This window comes from Acomys minous (assembly GCF_964271855.1).
Source record: "Acomys minous genome assembly, chromosome: 3".
In the NCBI taxonomy this organism is placed as follows: Eukaryota; Metazoa; Chordata; class Mammalia; order Rodentia; family Muridae; genus Acomys; species Acomys minous.
Window position 1 is genome coordinate 118,831,037 of NC_140485.1, and position 20,869 is coordinate 118,851,905.

The following is a 20,869-nucleotide window of genomic DNA, read 5'->3' on the forward strand; positions in this document are numbered from 1 at the left end:
ATGAGATTTAGCGAAGCCTAGGACAGGTAGGGCCAGAGCTAATGAGCAGCCTTTATTTCCTTTGAGATAAACGTCTGCATAGTCTATTATCTCAACTGTCTCTATCAGTGAGCCTGAGCTCCCCATCACTTCAGGTCAAGGCATCTCAGCACAGGGAGTGTTCCCATTAGCTGAAGGCACAGGCTGCAGGGCCAGTCCCTTTGGTTTCACATCTGGCTTCCTGCTCCCTACCCATGGGCAAAGAAACTTCCCATCCCTGCCTCTCACGGTACAGTCATGATATTAGTATTTATCTAAGGGAGTCATTATGGAATTAAATGAGATCATTCGTGGAAAACACTTCAAACGCTGCCCAGCTCGCAACCGAAGGCTCAGTAAGCGATAGTTATTACTATGGTAATGTCGGTTACTGTTTTTAATAACAACACGATGTTCTATAACGTGGATATAACATGACGGGTTCCACCACTTCCCCACCAAGCCCGGCCTTTTCCATCTGTTTCCTTTCTGAAAAACAAACAAAACAAATGAACAACACTTGGAGCTTCAAAGAATCCCAAGTGCCACAGAGGTCTGGAATGCCGAACCTCAAATGCTCCCTGGTGCTGAGCTGGCTCCAAGGGTGAATGTGGTGGCCCGATGTCCCTTCTCATGGTGGCGGACTTAGTGTGGCGGGCTCCTAAGAATGGACCATCTCATGGGACCAAGAGGATTTCCTATCCGTGAGCATCAACATCTTTTCTTGTAGTATTTTGGCAAGGTCGACCTTGTTCCCGGCCAGAATCAGGAAGTCCAGAAACACATGAAAACAAACAATGCATGAAAACTATTTTCTTTAATGCTTCCAGTCTGTAATTTTGGCTTGGGTTATATCATACTAATAATATTAATTCTTGTTGATATGCCTATCTTCTCCTCCCAACAAACACTTTCTTGACAGAGACTTCCATTAGACTATTTTTTTCATTATGTATATCTAAATTTTTTAGAAGAGATTACTCTGGATATTGCTATGACATGGTCATGGCCTGGATTTTCTATCTCAGAGCAATTGTCAAAGCATGTTTTATTATTCATAGGGATTACCACTGTCCTTAAGGCCAGCATGATATGTTTGCTAAAGCACTCACCATTTCCATTGTTACAGCTGGATGGATTACAAGCAAATGCTATAGAGAGAGACGAAGTGCTGTTTGTTGAAAATTTATGTCATTCAACTTAAAAGGACCAGTAAGATGGCTCGTGAGACAAAAGCACTAACGAGCTGTACTTGACCCCAAGGACTCACACAGTAGAAGACAAACAATGCCCCAAAGTTGTCCGACCTCCCCAGACATGCTGCAACACACACACACACACGTGAACACACACATGCATTTGAACATACACATGCCAACACATTCGGGCACACACCCACAGTAGCATGTGAACACACGCATGCACAGGCACACACATGCATTTGAATATACATGTGCCCACGCATACCCACATGGGCACACACGTGTGCGTGCATGTGCACACACATACACACACAATATGCATATTCATACACACAGAAATAAAACTTTTTAAAGTAAAAATTCAAAAAAGACACAATTAATTTGAAAGGGAGTGAAGAAGGGTTACATGGAAGGAATGAGAGAGGGCATAGAGAAGAGGGAGATTATGAAATTAAATTTCAATTTTTAAAAATTACAAACACAGCTTAACTCCTCTGAGAGGCTTCACCCAGCAGCTGATGGAACCCACAGCTAAACACTAGACAGAGCTTGGGGAATCCTATGGAAGGATTGAGGGAATAATTGAGGGAGCCCGAGGGGTCAAGGACTCCACAAGAAGACCTACAGAGTCAACTAACTGGGCCTAGGAAGGCTCACAGAGACTGAACCACCAACCAAAGAACATGCATGGACTGGTCCTAGGTCCCCTCCACATATGTAGCAGATGCTTGGCTTGGTCTTCATATGGGTCCCCCAATGGCTGGAGCCATGGGTAGGGAAGAGGGGCTCTCTCTGACTCAGAGGCCTGTTTTCTGGATCCCGTTCCCCTAGCTGGGCTGCCTTCTCTGGCCTCAGTGGGTGAGGATGCTCCTAGCCCTGCATCTACTTAATGTGCCAGAATGGTTTGGTACCCATTGGGGAACCTCTCACTTCTCTGAGGACAAGGAGAGGGGAGAGAGTTTTGTGTGTATGTGTCTTTCAATTATGTTGGTAACTTCATGGATTTTCCCCAAAATATTTTGCTTTAGATATTCCATAGCTTTCTTTGGCTTATAACGCTATATCTCCATCTGAAACTTTCCCCTGAAGCCACGGCACTGCACACTGTCCTCTAAAGTCTCAGCACTGCACTGGGTGCAACCAGAGTCGAGAGAGTGAACTGCTCCCTCCAGACGAGGCCCCTTTGGAATTGCCATTTTCTGCGACAGCACAGTTATCCACTGTGCGAGCCAGAAACTTAAGAACTATCCGAAGTATTCCCCCTTGATCTTCCACACAGTCCTCACGCATCGTGTCTGCCTGTCTGCTACCATCACTGAAATCAGCTCGGGCACCATCACTCTCCTCAACTATCGTCTCCCCTCACCTGGCCTACTGCAGCGGTCCCCTAGCGAGTCACCTGTCCTCTGGCAAGGTGAAATCCTTATAAATTTCCTAGCATGGTGTTAATTAATGTCTTTTGTCCATCTAGCCAGAGGAGCAGTGCTGTTTATCTGAATAGCACTAACCCATGCTCCCCCCTTGAGGAGGCTAAGCGCCACAGGTACCATCAGCATCCCTGGCATTAAATGAGGTTTACAAGACGAAGGGCAAGAACTAACTTCCTTTTGAGAGTCCTCTTTTACTGTGAGGAGCACAACTGTTGAATTATGCAAATGCAGACATATATTAGCATATATGCAGGCGTTTCCCATGATGCCTGCTCTCCTTCATCCCCAGCCTTTATTCACTGACTTTCTCAGTATCCCTCTCTTTCTTGGTCTCTTTCTTCTCTCTCTTCCCCTACAGCTTCACTCGTAGTGTTTTGTTTTGTTTTGTTTTGTTTTGTTTTGTTTTGTTTCCCAGAACGCTAACATGATCAACGGGTATAAAGGTATCTTCCTAGTGATTTCTGAAAGTAACATTTCTGATTTAAATTGTTTATTTGTAGCCACAGAAATCTTGCTTCCTGAAACCTGGTTTTAAAAAATCATACTTCCAGCCATTGTTCTAACATACAAATCTCCTTTAAATGAAAATTTTCTGTTTAATGTAAACATTATCAACACTTAACATCACATGACTTTTCTCTTGTAATCCAGATGGGAACTGGTAGAGGATTGTTTTAAACTGGAGTGTTTGTGAGACGTGGTTCTATATTATTTCATAACGTTTCACATTGCCTCTGAGAGAGGAGCCTGAGTCCAGGCCTGCTAGATTGACTGTCAGAGACTCTTTCTGGTTGGTGCTGTATCTACTCCTCATCCTAATTCTCTTCTGGACTGTGGGTCATCTGAGAGCCAAGAAGTCAACTTCTGTACCTCTGTCTCTTCACTTCCTACTTTCCAACATTTGCTTTAATGTTTCATGAAGTCATCTGTTGAAACGAACCAGATTAGTCTAGAATCCCCTCCGAGCGTTAGAATGGGTTGTCTGAGGCTAAATCCTTAACAGCAGCACTTAGCTACTTGCAGCTCAGGGCTCCTGGGCCAAGGACTTCCAGGGCTGCTGTGAAAGAGCATCAAGGTCCACACTTTGCCTTCCTCGGTTTTCATACTCACTTCTCTTAACCAGGTACGTCCAGCAGGGAGAAAACAACTTACAGATCGAGCCCAGATTATTACCCTGAATAGCTTCCTGGGTAATCCTCATTGAGAGTAGGGTCACTAAGCTTCCGGGGCTACCTGGTCTAATGTGACTCAGTCACTTACCCGCTCTCAGAAAAGTTATTTTGGGAACCTCAGACATGTAAAATTACATTGAGAGCTATTGATGCTTGGGGAATCCTTCTAAGTCACCTAAGACCTCAGAATATTGGAATAGTGACCCCTTCCCCCAAAGCTGGCTTTTTGAGTGCATATTACATGCTAGACACTGGGCAGAGCACTTCATATATAAGATATCTCTGTACAGTAGCAGCCTTGGCTTTGGAGAGATTCCGGAAGTGAAGGCATTGCCCTGGAAGAAGCACACAGCCTAGAACGCTGTTAGAGAGTTGTCTTACTCAGGGTAGGTAGCCCCAGGTGGCTTGGTCCCTGGGATACCACCTCAGACCACGTTCCTCAAGCCTTGTAAGCAGATCTGTTCTGTGTCCTTTTAAGTCCTTCACCAGCTCCTAGGAATCCTCCTGAGGCATTCCTGTTACTTCTTTTACACACACACACACACACACACACACACACACACACACACACACACACACACATATTAGACTCCTGTAGTCTTAGTGATTGGAACTTTTTTCCCTCATATTTTCCTCTGAAATACTATATTATTTCATAAAGTTTCGCATTGCCTCTGAGAGAGGAACCCTGAAAATGAGGGCTGCCCCTATTGCTCCTAATCTAGGTGAAAAGCTATCTTACCTGCTCCGGAAACTAAAACCCTGGTGTTGACAGGTTTACTTTCATAGCTCTCGAGTCCCAAAAGACACACGTCACCAGGTGTTTAGTAGCCCAAAGCTAAGGCTGCACAGTGTATTGTTTGGCAATATTGCTGTTTCTTTTCTGCACGCAAAGACATTATTTTGCCTCTGTCAAAAACCCAGTTAGCTCCTGGACAACTGTCAGTTTCTCTTTGCTACATAAATGATTTTCAACAAGGCCCCATAAATGCATAGCTACTGAAACAGAGCAACCAACAAACTAGGATCCTTCTACTTAGCCAACCTGATAGGCCATCCTCTGTGGTCAGAGAGAGCCTGCCCCACCCAAGAAACGTGAAGACTGAGCTGAGCGTGATAGTGCCTGTGACCCGGGTAGTTGGGAGGGTGAGGCAGGAACATCTTGAGTCTGAGGCCCTTGTGAACCACAAAGTGAGTTCTAGGCTGACCTGAGGCACATAAAGAGACCCTATTCTGAGGAAGAGTGGAGAACTGAAAAGTCTCTGAGGAAACTTTGGGTCTGGTCAGCCTCACATAAGACAACACTTTTCAGACAATAATCTCAGCCTGAGGTAAGTACAAGAGGCTGTTTGTGTTATCCCATAAGTCTACAGATGACTAAATAGCACAACTGCCCTTCCTTCATTATGCTAATTAAGTATCCAAGGAGACCACGTTCTTTTTCTCCCCTAAACATAATATTTTTTATCAATTATTTGGGAATTTCATACAATGCACTCCTATCACACCCACTTCCCATGCCTCCCAGGCCCCCCCCCTTCCACCCTGGCACCCTGCTCCCCACCAAATACAATTTTAATACAGCAAGTACAATTTGTGTTGCCCATATACTCACTGGAGCATGGTCAATCTCCCAGTGGCCAGCCCCTTAGAGATAACTGACTTTAGTAAACATCCCTGCCATGGAGGCAGTGGAGGTGGTGTGGTGAGAGCTCATGTCTGAGGCATGGGGACACGGTTCTCCCTGTCTCCATTTTACGAGAAACAGCAGTGACACAGCTTGGTAACAGGAACAGAAGGCTCAAGGGAGTGACTTGGTGACAGGAAGAGGAAGCTCAAGGGAATGGCTTTCTACCCGAGCGTCACTTTCTCCACTGTGTTTGGGTTGCTTGAGGGTTCCATGATTTTTGATGCCACACTACCGTCTTCCTCGGTCGGATTCGTCGTGGCTGTCCCTGGCATGTCATCGCCCCCTGTGCTCCATGAAACCCATATATAGCAAGACCTTTATCACCATCTTCCTTCTCAGATGTAGTAGGAACGCAGCAGCTACTGCTCGGTCCCTTTCTTAGGCCCCCTCTCTGCTCACCCCCAAAATGACCTTGGAACCACCCGACCGGGGCAGGAGTCTGGTTCTTGTCGTATGGCCCATGTTTCAGCCACTGTAAGTTGTCATCGCCCTCAGAGTCTCCACCCTCTCTGCCAGTTACATAAGAGGCCACATCAACGTCTGCTCCCTAAGCGCAGGCTTTTCTTAAACAGACACCATGAGAGAGGCCAAGTGGGCAAGAGGTCCATCCGGAGTTATGTCCCCTGGCGGGGAGGGAGGGTGGGGGGGTCAGGGACTGTCTCTCTCTGGGTCTTGGCTCCCAGAATGACCCTGCTCAGCTCTCTGCCTGTGTCTGCAGCCTTCAGGACCAAGGACGACATGTTATGCTTTCTGCTCCCCCAAAGGAGCAAAAGAGCAGCCGTCCTTTCAAAATAAGAACTCCCTTGCTGTTTGCTTCCTTTTGGAACACAGTGAGAACAGACTGAGGACACGACTCTGAGCTGTCAACGCTTCCTCCCAGCTTCCACCGCACCTTTCCTTTGCCAGGAAAAAAAGAAAGAAAGAAAGAAGGCCGCTGAAGTTAAACAAGGGCTTAATGAATAGTCAAAATAATTGTTTAGCTTGGATATAAGGCCCTAGGTAAGCAGCCAGTGAGAACAACTCTACAAGGATGTCACTTGTTCTGTCCTGAGGGCAGAAGCCCAGAGGCCTCAGCTCCTTACTCGGTTGTTTGTCTTCTTACCAGCACATCATTTGACATCAGAGGGGCTCGCGGAGGCAGGGATAGTGGAAGACAAGTTTCCGTATAGATAAGTGTTTATGCTTAAAATGCCCATCCTCCTCTAGCAATAAGAAGCCTCATGATAGGGTACGCCCAGCTTATTTTTATTCAGATTCATGTAAGGTCCAGGCTTCCTCTTGCCTTACGAGTGCTTTTAACATGGCTTAATCTTCTCTAAAAACTATCATTTACTACCCCTGAGGGCTATCAAGAGGCTTAAAGGCTTCTCAGACTGTACACACATAAGCCCCAGAGCTGAAGCTGTCCTGCACGGTCATTGTGTGTCAACACTCCAGTTGATGTTTGCTATTCTGTATTATTATTATTATTATTATTATTATTATTATTATTATTATTATTATTATTATTATTATTATTCTCTAATATATTACATCCTGACTACAGTTTCCCCTCCCTCTTCTCCTCCCTTCTCTCCCCACCTCTCCTCATCTCCTCAGATCTTCTTATTCTCCATTTCCCTTCAGAAAAGAACAGCCTTCCCAGGGTTATCAACCAAACGTGGCAGAAAAAGTTACAGTAAGACTTAGCACATGCCCTCACTTTGAGGCTAGAGGTGACAACCCAGTAGGAGGAAAAGGGTCCCAAAAGCAGGCAAAAGAGTCAGAGGCAGTCCCCACTCACACTGTTAGGAGTCCCACAAGAACACCAAGCTATGCAACCATAACACATAAGCAAAAGACCGGTACAGGGTACAGGCTCCGGGATCGTCCGTTCAGTTTCTGTGATCCTCCGTGAGTCCTGGTTAGTTGATTCTATGGCCCGTGTTCTTCTGATGTCCTTGACACCTCTGGCTTCTACAATCCTTCTTTCCCTCTTTCTGCAGGATTCCCTGCACTCGGCCTAATGTTTGGCTGTGGGTCTCTGCATCTGCTCTCATCAGGTGCTGGATGAAGCCTCTCTGGTGATGATTATACTAGGCTGCAGTCTACAAGTATAGCAGAATGTCATTAGGGATCATTTCATTGGCTTTTTAATTTCCCAGTCATGTTTGGTTCTATCCTAGGTCTCTGAGCTATCCAGCCTCTAGCTCCCGGCCCTCCAGGCAATCTCAGGCATAGGCTCTTATCATGGCACGGGTCTCAAAATGGACCAGTCACTGGTTGGCCACTCCCACAAGTTCTGTGCCGCCTTTACCCCAGCAAACCTTACAGGCAGGACAAATTGCAGGTAGATGGTTTTGTGGCTGGGTTGGTGTCCCAGTCCCTCCACTGGAAGCCTTGCCTGGTCACAGAAGATGGCCAGTTCAGGCTCCTTGTCCCCCATTACTAGGAGTCTATTGCGCTTTGTTTTGTTTTATTTTGTTTTTTTAGGTGTCTTCACTGGTAACTTGTTTGCTGTTGTATCTTTTCCACAAAGATGGGAGGGGAGTTCATAAAAACAAGTTAGTTACAAACCTCAAAAATTCTGCTGAATAATATTTCTAGTAATAGTTTTCAATTCCAAACTTGAAGGGAACAGATAGCCTGATGCTCCAGCACAGGAGTTGGGTTTTTGTTTTGTTTTGTTTTGTTTTGAGACAGGGTTTCTCTATAGAGCTCTGGCTGTCCTGGACTCACTTTTTAGACCAAGCTGGCCTCGAACTCACAGCGATCTGCCTGCCTCTGCCTCCCGAGTGCTGGGATTAAAGGCGTGTGACACCACGCCCGGCCCAGGAGTCAGTTTCTTATTCCTTATTCCTACAGTCATTCTCGCTGAACTGATCTTTGAATAAACATCTGTTTGGCTCACTCCTGGGTTAGTCGAGGTGATGGATTCCCCGCGATGCAGTCTGCAGGAGTTTCGTGGTTACATATGTAACTTATCATCGTATAGGAATCCGGCCATACGTCAGGCAAGAAGAAGCCAGCCTTTAACAGTCTATTCAGTTTTCAATGCAGCTAACATAGAAAAGACCAAGAACAAGGACTCAGAGTCAGTTCTGAGTTTAAGGACAGATTCTTACTGACCTGTGGGCACATCAAACTCCCACTGGCTTTCGTTTCCTCAGCCATGAAATGTCTAGTGACAACAATAATAAATAAGAACACCTACCTCAAGTTGTTGAACTGATAATAACTGATAATGCATATAAATTTCTCAACACAGTCTCAGCAGCCAATAAATGTTGGTCATATTATTTTCACATAGCGTTAATGTCCTCACAATAAGTCTTGTAAAAGGGGGCAAAGTTGCCAAAATTATGTAATCTAAATGTTATAAAACTGGACTTCAAAGCCATTATAGACTTATCTAACGTTTTTCAATGTGACAAAATACCAGTCCTGTTGGTACAGGAATCCCCTCACTCCTAGTGTGCTGTCTCCTTCTAGCCACCCTGCTGTGTCACGCTCTCTCTAGTTTCCTCAGATCTAAAGTCCTCCATGGCAAGGTAGCTCTGTGCCTCTTATTCTTAGATCAGCAACAGAAATGAAGCCTGTGCAAGGTTTTAAAACCAATGTCAATATCGCAAAGACATTTTCTGAGAAAATGGTAGGTGCCCTCATAACTACAAATTCAAAAGCAGTGCTTTGAATACTGAAAGAAAATAGTAAGAGACAAGTCAATTCAAACAGGAAGCCTTAAAACCCCTGAGAAAAGCCCAAGGCATGACAGCCACAGTTCAACAGAGCCACAAACTCAGGCAGCTTCATAGGAAGGCCTACAGCCTCACCTACAGTCTCAATCGGGATTACTATTGCTGTAATGAAAACACCATGACCAAAAAACAAGTTGGGGAAGAAAGGGCTTATTTGACTGACACATCCACATTGCTGTTCATCATCAAAGGGAATAAAGACAGGAACCGAAACACGGCAGGATCCTAGAGGCAGGAGCTGATGCAGAGGCCATGGAGGAGCGCTGCTTACCAACTTGCTCCCCATGGCTTGATCAGCCTGCTTTCTTATAGAACCCAGGACCACCAGCCCAGGGATGGCCCCACACACAATGGGCTGAGCCCTCCCCTAGCAATTACCAATTAAGAAAATGTCTTGCAGCATTATGGAAGCATTTCTCTTATGGATCTTGTGGAAGCCTTTTCTCAACTGAGGCTCCCTCCTTTCAGATAACTATTTTGTGTTGACATAAGACGAGGCAGCACACCTATGTGTAGATATTTTTTAAATATTTTTTAAATTAAAATATAATTATGTCATTTTCCCCTTTCATTTCCTCTTTCCAAATCTTCTCATGTACTTTGCCTTGCACTGTCTCAAATTCATGGCCTGTTTCCTTAACTATTTCCCTTTCTCTCTCTCTCTCTCTCTCCCTCTCTCTCTCTCTCTCTCTCTCTCTCTCTCTCTCTCTCTCTCTGTGTGTGTGTGTGTGTGTGTGTGTGTGTGTGTGTTGTGTGTGAGTGCACGTGTGCACAGGCGTGTGCATGTACTTAAGTGTTTTGCCACAGAGGTACTGCTACATAGCTCAGGCCAGCTTGTAAGTCATGATCCTCCACGCTTCAGGCTTTTGACTCCTGACTATTGGAATGACACAGCACGCACCACTAAGCGCAGCAGATAACAATCATAATTTTTTAAGTTAACTTTTCATCTCCTCCTTCATGCTTTGACTTCGCTTTTTCTGCTTTAAAAACCAACTTATCTCTTTTCAGTCTTTAGTCCCTAAGCTGTAAAACTCTCCAACATCGGAAACACAATGAAATGTCAGACTACACAATACAGGATGCGTACATCTCTAATGCAAAGCACAAAGCAGAGACTGTTCCACACACTTTTGCTTACACCTCACAAGCTCGGGTCCAGCCTGGCAGGGGTGTCAGTGGGTGGAGCTTTCACTCAGGTCTGTCTAACCCCAAAGATTAGAGAACAGAGGGCAGTCTCTCTCTCTGCTTCGAGGCTGAGGCCTCTTGCTAGTAGGTCTGGGGGAAAATGGCTTATAGGAGGTGTCCTGTTGTTCCTGGAATGGATGCTTCCAGACCCTTCCCTGGCTCAGCTCTTCCTAAGTACATTCCAGCTCATGGATTTCTGCATCTCCTTGGCATCTGCGTGACATGTAATACTTGGTGGAGCAACTGCTTAGTGTCTACCAAGTACCAGACAATACACAAAGCACAATGGAGAAATGCAGATCACATAGTGTGCATGGCCCCTGCCTCGCAGGAGTCTGGGACAAGGCAGGCCCACGGCCGCTGCCGAGTAGCCAGTGTTATTTTAGACCCAGGCACTTTAAGGCAAGTCCTTTTCACTCGATGAGACACCTAAAGTAGCAAGGAACATGCTTCCCAAGATAACACAGGTAGCAAGCATCCAAACTAGATCTCTCCAAGGTCTGCTTCATTCTCAAGTCCACTGCGTCCTGTACACTTGCTGTGTGGCCTGGGCTGGGAAGGCAGGACATACTCACCAAAAAGGGAAACAAAGGCAGCTAGAAGAAGCTGCAAAGCGCTGAGTCCTGGACACGCTACAGACTCTCACGAGAACGAGAGCAGCTAGGCGTCTGGAATACCTGGGGCTGAGCTGACAGGTTTTAGTGTTCATCAATAACACAACCTAGGGGCAAAGGTAGTGGGCGCCATCAGTAAACACCACTTTGAGCCGTTAGGTCGGCTGAGGGGGATTAGAAGCTACAATCCCTGAGCGCCATTTAACCTCCTCCCAGGGTCAGTTACTCCATCTCTACAGCGCCAGGAAGAGCAAAATGGTGATGGAAACGTTTGTAGTCTGTTGAAATGTCCAGACCAGGCAACTATAAGAGAGCGGTGGAGGGTTCGGCATGGTCTTGGCAGATTTGTTACATCCCTTGCTGCCCGCACACCACCCTCAGTTTTCCTTCTCGCATCCTGTGTTGTTTCCGCTGACATAACTGGTTAAGAGGATTTGCTGTGGAAAACTGAGTATACTTGGCAATGTCTTAAAACATTTGTTTGGATTTTCTGTGTTCTAGGAGATGTACGACTAAGGGGTCAGACGGGGGTTCCTGCCGAACGCCGCGGCTCCTACCCCTTCATTGACTTCCGTCTACTTAACAGTGAGTAACACAAATGTGCCTGGAAAGGAACAAATGTTTTCTTTGGGGGAAAAAAAAATATTCATTTCCCTAGGAACTTCAAAACCTTGTGAGGTCGGCCTTCCTTCCTTTCCCTCTGTCCCCTCGACTGGAACGTAAGACTTTGTCTCTCAGGTTCCTCACATTTGGGAAGAAACTGAGCACCTCCCCAGCCTCTGAAAACACGTCCTAAACCGAGTGGGCGTGGTGAGGCACGCCTGTAGCTCAGCACTAGGTAGACAGAGTCCAGAGGATCTCTGTTGGTTCGAGGCCAACCTGGCTTATAGAGTGACTTATAGAGTGACTCTGGGTGGGGGAGGGGGAGACAGAGAGAGAAAGAGCTCACAGCCGTGACCTTTAAACAAGGTACTTTTTTTTTTTTCTCCAAGCACACTGTCTCTACCTGCAGCCAGGACTAGTCTAGAGGATGTGCTAGTTTTTAAAACGTCACAGGTAAATGCACTGACAGCAGCCCTCAAACACCCCTGTTACGCATTCTCTCTTCTTAGTCCCCTGTAAACCCCGAGGTCTTTCACAAGGGGAACCCTTCCCACCCGCACGGCTGCCTGCTCCTCCGTGGTGAACCTGGTAGCGCACGCCGTTTCTCCTTCCATTGCTACTTAACCTTACCATCCTTAGGGAATCCAAGCCAGCGACCAGTCGTTTCTCTAGATTTCATATCTTCTGTCCTGGTGACCCTTCACCTCGGGCTTGTGGTGGACGGGAGGAGGCGCCAATAATGCATTTCACAATTTGCCCCAAGGTTTTTGCCATTTGTTTCTCCTGTCACTCCCCGTCTGATAAATTTCAAAGTGTTGGATGGTATCCACAGGGTATTACTTTCCTTTGACATAAGCAAGCGCCGCATAGGAGGTAATTTGATTCACCTCAACCCCTGGAAATGACTAGGAAAATTTAGACTTTGCTATTCTGATCTTTGGATCCTTAAAAGGCCAGTAGAAAACAGACATGTTTGTGTTTCTCTTACCATCGTGCTGTGTCTGTTTTTAAGTTCTTCCAAGGATCTAGAGATAGAATAACTTTTTAAAAATACTTTTAAATAGAAGCAAACACCCACTAAAACCACTTTTTAAAACTCAGCACTGTGCCACCGCTAGACCAATGCAGCCTGTGGGAGCTGGACCAGTGCAGCATGGGATGCAGCCTGTGGGAGCTGGACCAGTGCAGCATCAGGTGCAGCCCGTGGGAGCTGGACCAGTGCAGCATCAGGTGTAGCCCGTGGGAGCTGGACCAGTGCAGCATCAGGTGTAGCCCGTGGGAGCTGGACCAGTGCAGCATCAGGTGCAGCCCGTGGGAGCTGGACCAGTGCAGCATCAGGTGTAGCCCGTGGGAGCTGGACCAGTGCAGCATCAGGTGCAGCCCGTGGGAGCTGGACCAGTGCAGCATCAGGTGCAGCCTGTGGGAGCTAGACCAGTGCAGCATGGGTTGTAGCCTGTGGGAGCTGGACCAGTACAGCATCAGATGCAGCCCATGGGAGCTCCAGGGATACATCTGGCCTCTCCTATGACCCCATACATACTATACTAACTTCCTCATGGTAGTTATACCACTGACAATCTTCTGACTACAATGTCTGGGTCACCGAGCACAAAGTTCCACAAAGTAGGACATTATTCATCTACACTAGAGCTCTCTCACAGAGTCACAGAGAGAAAATGACCAAAAAGCCTTTTTTCAATGCTAGACAAGATGTTATTTCATGGGTTCTAATATAATCCATGAACAAATGAGGAGCTAGGAGGTTTATAAGCCAAGGTTCTAAATGATTCTTAATTCAACCCCAATGCTCATAAGCATCACTGCTAATTGTGATGGTCTTTGTAGTGGGCTACGGAATGGTTAATTGTCTATAGCATAGGTATCTGGACATGAAAAACAGCTGGACTTTTAAAAAAATCATTGGTTTTTCTTTTTAATCTGAATATTCTACATAGAGATGCTTATAGGTCGCATGTAGCCAATATTTACATACACTGGTCATATCTGAAAGATCGTCTGCAAGCAGCTGCCACCCTCCCACCATCTGCAGGAGATCTTCAAGGAGCTTCCTCGTACCTCCGCTTCCCTGTACCTCATAGTCAGGACTACCCAGTAAAACTGTGGGCCCCCAACCTCAGATGCCCTTTCCATTCTCCTCGGCTCCACTCTGCATACTTCTTTCCCCCTTTTCTCTTTTTATGTAACATACTGAGACAGTCCTAATTTCCCTTCAGTTTCCTAGATGTGTGAGATATGTCCCTAAGTAAACTGCAAAGGTCCTAAACTCAACAACTCTTCACAGTTACTGGCTACTCAGTAACTACACAGTTGACTTACTAATTACATTAAGTAGCTCTCTAAGAAAGATTGTATCCTATATTACAGTGTATTTACATTTGCCATCTACTGCCTTTAACTGAGCAGCAGGGATGGGCCTGACCATACAATCCCCCTTCTCCCTCCCCCCCCCCCCGTCCCCCTTGCCCCCCGCCCCAGCCATAATGCCTGCATGCTGGAGTCAGAGTGTGCGCTAGTCCCATTGCTATGATCAGTTTGCAGCTTCCTAAGTTGGCAATTACTGCAGCTTGTCACCAGGGAGCAATAGATTTGTGGACATTTCAGTAAAATTCAGTCACATAAAGTATATGTATCATGTGCCGCCGCCCCCCACCCCCGTGCTTTATAAAGCCTGCTATCTATTAAACTCTTTCATCTCTTCATGCCCTCATTGAGGCTTGCCTGAGTAGTTCATGATGCCTTTTTTTTTCCTAAAGAGAAGCATTTTAGAACATTTCAAAGTTTCTCCTAAAACTTTAATTGTACCCACCAGTTACAATTCTACGTAAGAAGTGCTAGCTAGCTTAACAGACTCCCCTCCTCCTCCTCCTCCTCCTCCTCCTCTTCCTCTCCTTCATTTATTTTCTCTCATATTTCACATCCTGACTGTAGTTTCCCCTCCCTCCTCTCCTCCTAGTCCCTCCCCACCCCACCTCTCCTCTCCCCGCAGATCCACCCCACCTTCATTTCCCTTCAGACAGGAGCAGGCCTCCCTAGATTATCAACCAAACATGATCTTGCAGTCAGGACAAACTGTAGGTGGAAGGTTTTGTGCCCCGGCCCCTCCACTGGAAGCCTTGACTTGCTATAGAAGATGGCCGGTTCGGGCTGCACATCCCTAATTACTAGCAGTCTTCACTAGGGTCATGCCCACGAATTCCAGGACGTTTTCATCACACTAGGGTTCTACCTCACTCCCAAAATGCCAACCAATTCCAGTTGTCCTTCCAGAACTCTCTCCCTCCATTCCCCATGACCCGATCCCTCCTATTCCCATCCCTACCTGCTCCCCTCAGTTCACCCACAAAAATCTATTCTGTGTCCCCTTCCCAGGAAGATCCATGTGTCCCCGCCTTGAGCCTCCTTGTTACTTAGCTTCTTTGGGCTTATGGACTACAGCTTGATTGTCCTTTACTTTACAGTTAATATCCACTTAAAAGTGAGTACATACCATGTTTGTCTTTCTGGGTTACCTCACTCCTGATGCCTCAAGACCCCAGCCATATCACTCCTGGGCATATAACCAAAGGATGCCTCACTATAGCACAAAGACACTTGCTCAACTATGTCCCTAGCAGCTTTATTCATAATAGCCAGAAACTAGAAACAACCTAGATGTCCCTCAAATGAAGAATGGATAAAGAAACTGTGGTTCATTTATTTACACCATGGGATACTATTCAGCTGCTTAAAAAGAATGATATTGTGAAATCTGCAGGCAAACTGATGGAACTGGAAAACAATCTTTTTTAATATATACTTGATATGCATGTGTGCGTGCGTGCGTGTGTGCATGCGTGCATGCGTGCGTGCGTGCGTGCGTGCGTGTGTGTGGGGGGTGTGTATGTGATTCTCAATTGCTCCCTTCTTTTTTTAGATAGTCTCTCTCTCTCATGCATAGTTTCCTGTAATCCTCTTGTTTCTGCCTCCTCAGTATTACCATTACAGGCAGGTTCTACTACCCCTGGATTTTTTGGGGGGAGGGGCGGCGGTTGCTGGGGAATCATACTCAGCTCCTAGCACTTGAGAGGAGAAGACAGACAGATCTCTGTGAGTTCAATGCCAGCCTTGTCTACATAGGTTTGTAAGGACTACGCAGTGAGAACATGTTCCAAAAGAAAAATACCAAATGAAGTCAGAATCGCATGCTCTCCTGGCAAACACTTTGCCTACTGAGCTGTCACCCTCCATCCCTTGCATTACTTACTTTGTGTCCATTTCTCTAAAGGACAAACACAGACCTATGACCATTTCAATCAAATGATTGCAGTTTTGCTTTCTCTCCCAAAGAAGAATCTGATATAAGCCTTAGAAAGTAAATCACTTATAAATTTAAACTTAAAAATAAGTTCAACGTAGAAAAAAAATCATTTTTTAAAAATCCCTATTTCTTCTGTATTTCTGCAGCCTTCCTACTAAAACCCTTAATGGATCACACACAATTGCTCTTCCCTACCCACAATGCTCCTGACTGTTTCTCTTTTTCCTACCTACTTAAACCTCTGGCTTATGCATAAGCCATTTTTTTAAAAACAGTGTATTAAATAAGAAGGGCCTATGCCACATTGTGCCTTAGTCACAGCTCCAACCTGCCATAGCAGACAGGGGACATCAGAAGTGATACCTACAATAAGCTGTCTTCTCTCAAAATGGTATTTGTGGATATTACAACAGATCGATGGGACACAGATGGCAAATAACAACCCATGCACCAATCTGCCCTCCTGCCTGTTTTGGTAAATACAGTCACAACTATTTTCTGACAGGCTGTCACAGGTAGTCAGCTGCACCAAGCCCACATGATCCACAGAGCCACACTGACCTGCTGCTGGTCCCTCCATAGGGAGCTCTTTCCAAACCTACTCTATCTGCAGACACTCTTAAGCAGACTTAGAAGGGTTTTATGACATCTCGACAGACACATTCAGTCCGATCTATTTTCCTTTGCTGTTGGCAGTTTCTTTCCACTTTCTAGAATGATCTTTTACTTTCAAGAATAGACTTAACGTTGACTAAATTTGCACACAAAGAAATAGAAATAGAAAACAGCCCTCCCTTGTTGATCTTATGCACACATTCTTCTTCTGAAGAAGAAAAAAATATCTCTTTCCAGGCACAAGGGAGGAAGGCAGAGCCTCCCCTCACCCACAGCCCTGTTGCCTACATAATGAGGTGGTTAAACACCTGAGCTGTGTTTCATGCACTAACTTGCAGTTTTTGCATCTGGACATCCTTAGTTGTTACAGTATCTTCCCTTCCAGTTTGTTCTGGTCTGAAGAATAAATTCCAGACCAGTCAATTGTAAATGTCTGCCCACAAAAGAGCACTCAATACAATGCCACTCACACATAGCGTGTAATGGTAAGTTCAAGGACTGAAGAGATGGATCCGTGGTCAACAGCACATGCTGTTCTTGCAGAGGACCCAGCACCCATGTCAGGTACCTCACAGCCACTTCTGAGTCCAACTTCAGGGACCTAACACCATCTTCTGGATTCCACAGGCACCCACATACCCTTACACACATGCATGCACACACATATGTGCACACACATACACATCATTAAAAATAAAATAAACCTTTCAAAAAACAAATGTATTATGTTCTTGAAAATCACTGAGAGAATATTTTTTTGAGAGAATAAATTTAAAGTTTCTTTTTTGTTTGTTTGTTTTTTGTTTGTTTGTTTTTTCGAGACAGGGTCTCTCGGTGTTAACCTTGTCTGTCCTGGACTCCCTTTGTAGACCAGGCTGGCCTCAAACTCACAGCAATTCAGCTGCCTCTGTCTCCCGAGTGCTGGGACTAGGTGTTCACAACACATACAAGTCAGTATGCAATGCAGGTTTGAATTAGCCTCATTTAGCCATTCTACAACCCATATTTTATACCCCATAAACATACATGTTGCCAACCATCATCAACATTGTGATAATAATAATAATAACAGCCACAATGGAGTATAGTATCCCGGGGACAAAGAGCTGAAATTCTCCCTCACAAGAGGTCACCCAAATCAGTAGAATTACTTGTAACAAAAGTGTCTGTTAGAAGCCAGTTTTGTTTCTTGTTTCCATGTCCGCAGGTAGAAGAGAAACATCTGTGTGAGTTTCTAGAAGTTTCTCTTGGAAAGTAGCAGGCAATGACGTCTCTAGCACCGTTGTGTGGGACCAGGGAGGCATTGGGTCTTTAAAAGAGAGTTATCTTTACACCTAAGCACGAGGGGAGAACAGAGGAGAGGGAGGTGATTATTTTTATGCCTGGGGAAAAGCTAAAACAGCAGAATTGTAGGAGGGAGGAACGGAGGAAATGTAACAGCTCTATTATCCAAAGCCGACTTCCCGTGGATGGATTTCATTTACTAGCTCTGCTGAAGGGAAAACAGGAGGGACAGTGTTGAGAAAAAAACCTATGTTGAAAGACACCAACAGAGAGGGGACAGTGGCCAGGGAATCACAATCTTCTGAGAGGAGGCAGCTCCTGGCACCAGCAGCAGCTCTTCCATCTGATTTAATATAATCAGCACCCTGAGGAGATAATGACTGGGTTGAGCTGTTCCCGTGGCAACCATCTCAGAACAACACAATGTGATTTCCACGCTCTCTCAGCAGAGGAAGCAGAGTGCAAAGGAAACATTCCCGGGGAAATGGTGGAGAACCCTGTGCTTCTGCTTCTGCTGAGCTTTCAGAGCACACATTTCAGCCACCAGACAGTCTGGTGCTCCCACCCACCCGCCCGCCCGGGCTCAAGTGGCAGTGGGTTAATTAGTTGTTTGGCTTTTCCTCCCTGTTAGTTTGCTAATCTTGATCTTAAATTCTCTTCCTCTGTATTTGCTTCTCCAGGCTGAGCTATTTCAGCTGCACAGTCATGAGGTCACTTTAGCAGTTACGAAAGTAGTTGCTTATTATTTCCAAAATAATGCCAAAATATACCTACACATATGTATATGTTAACTATTTCATTTTTTAAAAAAAGTATCCAGATACTCAAATGCTTACAAAGCAAAGCAGAACATCCTGTAGCCTTTCTTTTATTAACCTATAGATTAGTTTATTGAATGACTGTTGGGCAAAGGCCACCAACCATGTTAGAAACCATTTGGTATTAAGTGCCGTCCCCACCCCCACACCCCTTGTAAAGACAGACAGGCAGTTTGCCTGCTAAGTCCTCTGTCTAAGAGAGAGTTCCCAGCAGGTGTTGACAGCCTTGCAGTAACCTTGTCAAAGATACCCTTTAGAGTCACCCACATGAGAGAGCCACAGACATGTGAAGTTCCTGGACTAAAATGTCATGCTAGGAGCAGTCTTGCTGAGAGAAGGCCCTTCAACCCCACCCCAGCTCCCTGCTCCCCCAACAGAGAAGGGAGGCCTGAGCTGAGACTCCTCAAAACTTCGCACACTTAGGAGTGCCAAGTTAACACCCCACAACTTCTAAGTTCAATATTGACCTTCCTCCAGAAGAAAGGCAGGGCTCTGGCTGTGGTTGTGGCACTTCCTAGCTCAGCTGGCTGGTGCTCACTCGGTGATAGGCACTCAGGGCTTCTGGCCACACACTCCCCACAGCTCTTCAGCTGCGGAAGTGCCAGACCAAGAGGATGGTTAGCCACCAAAGTGTCACTTCACAGTGGAAGACAGAGCTGACAGAGCCCTGAGTGTCTTTTTCCTTCTCCATCACTGTTCCACCCGTGGACATCAATGGGACACCTCCTGTGGTAGGCAGCATGCCAGGGTGCGAAGACGAATGAGACATAGGCCCTACCCTTGAGCAATTTGCAGAGACATGTGCAAATAAGTGTTGACATTTATGATACTCATTTCATATATGTGCATGTAATAATAAACATATCTATTATAAGGCACATATGTATTGTATGTGATTCAAAAGTGTTACAGACTAAAGTGAAGAAGTCTGTCTTGGGACATCAAGAAGAGCTGAGGACTTAAACAGTGAGCAGGGACCGAGGGACAGAGAAGCAAAGAGGGGCTGTATGCTGGGGCAACCTCTTGTTGCCATTATAAAATATGCTTCAAGACATAAAACCAGGAAAGAGTTGCCACAGCTGAACTCGACTGAGTGAAAGTGTTATTAAAGGCAAATTATTCAAGAGCAGAGCAGAGAAGTCAGGGGGACAATCATTCCAGACACCTAGCTGTCCCAGAAAAACCATCTTCAAAACCAAACGGTTTTCACCTTCTTACCCAAGGGCTGCTAGTATCACTACTTTTTATTAGCCCAGCTGATCACTAAAGGTTCACTTCGTTATCTGAGTGAAAGAAAATAGACAATTGGATCTGGGAGCCCTATATTTCATCACAGTTATCATTCATCCATTCGAGACACAAAGCGTCCACTCTTCGCTTCGTCTCTGAGAATGATGAGGTCATGGCGGGCTGGGCCACAGCAACAACCGTAGAACTGAGATAACTTTTAAATGATAGGTGGCTTCTGTCTCAGGCAGCAAAGATTGAGTGGCGTAAACAAAAAAAAAGTATATCTGTATAATCCTTCTCCGACTGACAACAGACAGTATCTCTGTCTGGAGAAGAACCTGAGCCATTCCTTTTCGGCTCAAAGAGCTGACCATCTCATCACCAGGGCATGGAGATGTGACCCCAGTGGCCAGTGCAGATAAACAGGTAACCTAATAACCTTATTCTAAAGTAACTGGCATAAAAATAACATGTCCCAAGAAAGAGAAGGAAACAATGTGGACTTAAGCTGAACCCTGAAGCTTGTGGCTGAGTGGTAACTGGTTAAGAAATGACCATAAGCCTGGTGCAGGGGTGCACACCTGTAACCTCAGGGAGGCAGAGGCAAGCAGATCTCTATGAGTTCGAAGCTAGCCTGGTCTACAAAGTGAGTTCGGGACAGTTAAAGATATACAGAGAAACCCTGTCTCAAGAAAGTGAGAGAGAGAGAGAGAGAGAGAGAGAGAGAGAGAGAGAGAGAGAGAGGGAGGGGGGAGGGAGGGACAGATAGAAAGATGGAGGGAGGGAGGAAAGAAGGAAAGAAAAAGAGAGAAAGAGAGAAGGGAGAGAGAAAGAGAGAGAGGCTAAAATTAAGCAAAGAAATCATGTTAACTAGAGGGAACGTGAACACCTTGGACATCAAGACAAAGGGTTTGAGCTGGATTCATTAAGCAAAGATGGTCACTAGAGAA

General features: G+C 45.6%; 1 protein-coding gene across 3 annotated transcripts in view; it reads left to right on the forward strand.

Moving 5' to 3' along the window:
- PDE7B (phosphodiesterase 7B) overlaps positions 1-20,869 on the forward strand; it is a 328,683-nt gene that overhangs the window by 228,565 nt on the left and 79,249 nt on the right. For all 3 annotated transcript variants that reach the window (XM_084777572.1, XM_084777571.1, XM_084777573.1), the window contains one exon: positions 11,553-11,636. In XM_084777572.1, the coding sequence (XP_084633698.1) occupies positions 11,553-11,636 (84 nt within the window). The remainder of the gene's footprint in view (positions 1-11,552; positions 11,637-20,869) is intronic.